The sequence below is a fragment of the Porites lutea genome, chromosome 13 (genome assembly GCF_958299795.1).
Source record: "Porites lutea chromosome 13, jaPorLute2.1, whole genome shotgun sequence".
Lineage (NCBI taxonomy): Eukaryota > Metazoa > Cnidaria > Anthozoa > Scleractinia > Poritidae > Porites > Porites lutea.
In genome coordinates this window covers 19,491,879-19,497,878 of record NC_133213.1, presented here as the reverse complement: position 1 = coordinate 19,497,878, position 6,000 = coordinate 19,491,879, and the positions used below count along the sequence as shown (strand labels likewise).

Genomic DNA, 6,000 nt, shown 5'->3' with positions numbered 1-6,000 from the left:
TTGGGAGTGGAAGTTTAGGGAAGCATCTGCCACTGAACCATTTTCATCAATGTTTCTTTTTGTAAATCTATGTTTCTTAACTATTGTAGCTCTATGCTAGTGGGCGTAGCCCAGTGAAGATATAGTTATTCCATGGCTATATGGTGGTTCATTAACCATTGCATTAGTTCTAACAGGGGAATATTTTATGGCGGCAGCGAAAAACGCAACCGGTTCAGTTATGGTCGGCCATTTGTTTCAAAATTATGACACGATATACGTGCGGTTTTTTCCCACGTATTCTTGCAATCATTCCCGCTATGGTCGGCCATTTGTTTCAAAATTATGACACGATATATGTGCGGTTTTTTCCCACGTATACTTGCAATCATTCCTGCTACACGATATACGTGCGTTTTTTTGCCACGTATACTTGCGTTTTTTCCTGCTTTGTGGGGTTTTTATTCCCAAATATATGACCATTTTCTTACAAACGCGCATATATATGCACAAAAAAGCCAATAGATATACGTTACAAACAAGCATGTGGTATATGGGGTTCACAGAAAGTCGTCGTATAAGAGGCACCGAATCATACCGTCAGCTAAAAACCCCTTCATGTACGATGGAGCTGAAAAGTAACTTTAGTTTATTTAAATCAAGCATGGCCGCAATTCGAGCAAGGTTTGGTTCTTATTCATTGCCCTCACAGTAGTTGTGGTTGTTGGCTCTCCGACAACGGATTTGTTGGAATCCGTGGATTGTCTCATGAGAGACTGTGTACGCTGTTTCACGAATGCTGACCGTATTAAACAACGATGGATTCAGTTAGAAGTTAGCGTCTGACGGGCCAAACACGACTCATAAGCTCGTGTGATAATGTGAAACATGACCTTGAGAGTCTGCTTGAACAAATCGATTTTTCTTCTTTTCTCTCTCTCGCGCGAATTATCTCCTTTTCTCCTCCACCAACACGTTCTAAGCATGGTAAAATGGGGTTGACAGACCTGCGCGGCTCCTGCTGTGTGACCGTTGTGTTGTTATAAGCCTTTACAGTTTTGCTTTAACAAGCATGTCTTTAAGCGACTTTCCTTTTCTATAAGAGATCAAGGGAGGTTCCTTGAATATCTCTCTGAGTAGTGGCTGGTTTTCTATTAAATGCCATTTTTCCATTAGTATGTTTTTCAAACCTGGTAATGACGGTTGAAATTGCGTGACAAAGGGTAAAAGAATTTTTTGCGCTTTCTGTTTTTGTGTCAGAGCTGTCGCTCTATCTGCATATTTAACTTCTGAGAGGATCTTTTCTACCATACTCTCTGGGTAGCCTCTCGAGATAAGGCGTGTTTTAAAGTTTTTAATATTCTTCAGATTCTTGTCAAATATGACTTTAGAAGAGTTAGTTCTTAGAAGTCTAAGAGCCTCTCGTTTGACAAAACCTTTTTTAACGCCTGGTGGGTGGCAACTGTTAAAGTTAGTGTACTGAAACGTTTCAGTAGATTTAAAATGTGTGCGCACGTCGAGAATTCTTTCTTTCTCAAATCTCTCTCCCTTATAGACTGTCGTGTCCAAGAATGTGGTTTCAATTTGTGATATTTCAGCAGTGAACTTGATTGTAGGATGAAAAGAATTGGCTTGCTCAATGAAAAGATCTATATCTTCTTTGTTTGTGTCCCACAAAGAGAATATGTCGTCAATAAACCTTTTCCACGTTAGTGGTTTCCTTCTGCTTTGTTTTAAGATCTCCTTTTCTATTGTTGCCATAAAAATGTTGGCAAAAGCTACTGCTATTTTCGTGCCCATAGCAGTTCCGTGAGTCTGGAGATAGTCTTTCCCATTGAAATGGAAAGAGTTCTCTTTAAGGATAAGACTGAGCATTTCTTTAAGCAGGTGTGTAGCTATAGGAGGGTTTTTGTCATGAAATTTTTCGTATGCGTTGCATACTATAGTAATTCCTTCCTCCTGTGGGATATTCGTGTAAAGGCTGGTGACATCCATTGAGACTAAGAAAGCGTTACTAGGCACCCTAGTGTTTTCGATAAATCTTATAAAATGTGTCGTATCTTTAAGATACGAGTCTTGTATTTGTGCTATTGGCTGAAGTAGCTTGTCTACAAATGATGAGAGGCGTTCTGTGGGGCCATCGCACCCCGAAATGATAGGTCTTCCAACTAAAGTCGGTTTGTGTATTTTTGTGAGAGTGTAGAATACTGGAATTCGTGGCGGATCTGGTGTCTGGTTAAACCATTTTACTGTCATTTCGTCAATGAAACCTTCGTTATGTAGAGTGTTAATGAGGTGTTTAACTCTCTGGGATGTGTCCTTAACCATTGGTTTTTCCAAAGGTTGATAGTTGTTTCTATCATCCAACTGTTTTTGTCCCTCATTTATTTTGTTCTCTCTTTTCATTATGACGGTTGTTGTGCCTTTATCTGCTTTCTTAAGGATTATTTCTTTGTTTTGAATAAGTTCACGGAGCGCTCGGCGCTCCCCAGGCGGCAGATTGTTTTTAGGTTTATTTAGTGGCACTTCTGTTAGCCGTAGTTTGACTTCCTCTAAATAGGATTCTAGAGCAACTGACCGTTGAACTGGGGGAATCCAACTAGACTTCACATGGAAGGGGTGTGGTACAGTATCTTTGCCATGATAAATGTATTTGAGGCGCATCCTTCTGGCAAATTGATTAAAGTCTGAAACCCGGGGTCTGAAATTAGTTGGCTCCTTATCTGGTTTTCTTTCATGACAGGAGTTGGAATGAATTTCAAACCCCGAGAGAGTAAATTGATCTGCTCTGTTGTTAGTTCTGTGTCTGAGAGGTTCTTAATGTGTTTTTTGCGTGTCTCTATGGCTTCGTTATATAGCTTAATGTGTTTGACATTTTACCGCTTTCTTCTCCTGTGATTTCTTCCAGTGAGTGTTTTACTATTTATCCCCTTCTCTTTTCCCTTGTTAGAAACAGAGAGAACACTGGGATACGATTCACTTTGTTTATTCTCAATATCAGTAAACTTTGACATCATTTGTGAGAACTTGTCGAACTTAGCTTGGAGGTCTGATGCTAACTTAATTACATCAGTGCTTTTCATTACATTGTTTTCTCTAGTCGCCGATGGCGTCTTATGCTCTCTAGTTTGAACAACATTGGTCGCTTTCCTGAAGTGAGGCTTATCCTTCTCAACCTTTTTTCGTTTGTTCTGAAGACGATCAATGCGTCTTTGGTGAAACTTCGCTAACGAGTGAATGAACTCTTGTTCGGCAGTTTTTCTAATCGAGCCTATTTCTCGTTTAAATTCTTCGTCTGGCGTGATATTTGCACGCACGTTGTATCTTAGTGTCTTTGGACATGTTCTGTCCTTCATGTGTTTTCTCAGTTTCGTGATGGCTGTCTCTGATTTTTCAATCTTTGTCTCTAAGGAGGCGGCTTCGGCGGCTCTGCGTGGTGTTTTGCCGTTATGGGTCTGATCGTTAGATTGGTCCCGTTTTCGTTTTCTATCGTTATGGTACTGTTCTCTAGGAACTCTTGTTGTCTTCTGGCGGGTAGGTTGAGAGTCAGGTATAGTTTCAGAGTCGTCAGTAATGGCGCTTTCGTTTCCTTCACCTTCTGTCTCGTCAAGGAGTAGATTTTCCTCTTCAGCGTCCATTGGAGACTCATCTGTTTCTTCTGGCTGAGGTGGTCTAAGTTGACCGTCTTTGGTGAGAATTGAATATTCCATATGTAGATGTAAAAGCTGAAGCAAGACTGCAGTTTCGATTCTACTAGGGAATCTCGTCAGTTGCTAGAGGTATATCTCATGGATAGTACCCTCCCCCCAGGCATAGCAGGAAATACTCACATTCCCGGACAAAGAAACTTACATGCATGCATGTATGTTATTCCGCAGATCCAGGATTTACGGAGAAAACCATAGAAACTAAAATCTTTATTTAGCCGTAATACTAAATTAAAGCTTGAGGCTTAAACAGAGGTCAAAGAAAATTAAAACACTTTACAACTGCATCTGAGGTCAACTCCTATCAGGAACACCTAAAGAACCATAAACCACAGGAAATCGTGGATTACATTGTACTCAGTATGCAAGTAACTCTCTGTAGTGCTAGTAACTTTAACTTTATTATTCCATCGTTCATATAGTACAAACTCAGTAAAGCCAAAGTCGGGGGCTTATACGACCCGTGGTCAAAATGACAGAAATTATTTTGTGTAGAAATGAAGACTGAAGGCTAAATTACAAAACTAAAACAAGATACAAAACTTAAATTCAGTAATGCAAGCAGTCCTATGGCAGAGATAAAACTAGAAGTATTAGTGACAAACAAAAAAATAATTCCTCGCTAATTAAATTCAGGCTTAAAAAGTAAAGTTTTGGTTTCTTTTTACAGTCAGTGGTGGTAAGGCTGTTACAGACAGTCAAAGGGAAAATCACTGGGATCATGATCCTTGGCCAAATAATCGGGGTTGCTAATAGCAAATTGATAGCTGAGCAGCCTGAGGGACATTTTATGCAAGTTGAACGATAACGAGTTCGATAACCATGAAAATCACAATTAAAGTGGAGGAGCAAGGAAAGAGAGGCAGGTGGAAGGCTATTAAAGTGTGAGAATACAAAACAAGAAACATGGAATTTATAGAGTGAATGGAGGGAAAGAATATAAAGCTTCGAGACTTGGAGGCTCAGCACGTGTTCGTGGAGGAGAAAAGATGAAACACTGATCTGTTCAAGCAGACTCTCAAGGTCATGTTTCACATTATCACGAGCTTATCAGTCGTGTTTTGCCTGTCACCGGACGCTAATTTCTAACTGAATTAGCCTGAGTATCAGGCCTTCCTAAGGGGCTACGGGAGAGGAGAGTTTAGACGGTCTCTCGGTCTCCGCTCTCTGTCTTTTTCGCTTCCATCTTTCCCCTTTTCCACAGAAACGCCTGATATTCAGGCTATAACTGAATCGATCGTTGATTCGGTCAGCATTCGTGAAACAGCGTACACAGTCTCTCAAGAGACAATCCACGGTCTCCAACAAATCCGTTGTCGGGGAGCCAACAACCACCACTACTGTGAGAGCAATGAATACGAACCAAACCTTGCTCGAAATAGATCTTGTCACGGTTTTCGACGCCATCTTGACCAGTAGGCAAACGCGTGAGAAATTACAGTGTTTGTATGAGAATCTAATGTCGAATAATTTCCGTAAAACGGCTGTTCTGAAAAAAATATCTATTGTAAACTAAAGCTACAAAGCAAAGGATTGTCCTAAAAAATTTGGGGGGTGTACCTTGCTTAAATTTCTCCAGAGGCTTGCTTTAGATTTTCCATATATTTGTCTGTAATTTTCCCGGGACTTTCTTACAGACAAATGTATAGAAAATTGTAAAAAGTGGTTCTAGGTCTTCTAGTGCATATAACGCCCTCAAATTTTTTCAGGAGAATCCTTAGGAGTGAAGCTTTAGTTTACAATAGATATTTTTTTCAGAACAGCCGTTCTACGGAAATTATTCGACATTAGATTCTCATACAAACACTGTAATTTCTCACGCGTTTGCCTACTCGTCAAGATGGCGTCGAAAACCGTGACAAGGTCTATTAACGCGGCCATTACGGCCATGTTTGACTCAAGCTGAAGTTACTTTTCGGCTTCATCGTACATGAACGGGTTTTTTGCTGACGGTATAATTCGGTGCCTCTTATACGACGACTTTCTGTGAACCCCATATATCCCACATGCTTGTTTGTAACGAATATATATTGGCTTTTTTGTGCATATATATGCGCGTTTGTAAGAAAATGGTCATATACTTGGGAATAAAAACCCCACAAAGCAGGAAAGAAGGCAAGTATACGAGGCAAAAAAACGCACGTATATCGTGTAGCGGGAATGATTGCAAGAATACGTGGGAAAAAACTGCACGATCGTGTCATAATTTTGAAACAAATGGCCGACCATATTTAGTGACGTTTACATAGACTAACAAGTTTCATCTCGACCAATCCTCGACCAATCAGAAGTCGGATCGATTCCTGAATTTAGC

General features: G+C 40.2%; 1 protein-coding gene across 1 annotated transcript; it reads right to left on the bottom strand.

Moving 5' to 3' along the window:
- Positions 1 to 632: 632 nt before the first annotated feature.
- On the bottom strand, positions 633 to 2,643 carry LOC140922506 (uncharacterized). The gene is made up of 2 exons (XM_073372484.1): positions 1,293 to 2,643; positions 633 to 778 (listed from the first exon to the last, which is right to left on the bottom strand). The coding sequence occupies exons 1-2, from the start codon at positions 2,641 to 2,643 to the stop codon at positions 633 to 635; spliced, it is 1,497 nt and encodes a 498-aa protein (XP_073228585.1).
- Positions 2,644 to 6,000: the final 3,357 nt, after the last annotated feature.

Excerpts from the sequence above, each read along its gene's own strand:
- LOC140922506 (XM_073372484.1), bottom strand. The coding sequence starts at position 2,643 with ATGCGCCTCAAATACATTTATCATGGCAAAGATACTGTACCACACCCC. Across the intron at positions 779-1,292 it reads CTCGAGAGGCTACCCAGAGA|CATTCGTGAAACAGCGTACA; the intron begins GTATGGTAGAAA and ends TAATACGGTCAG.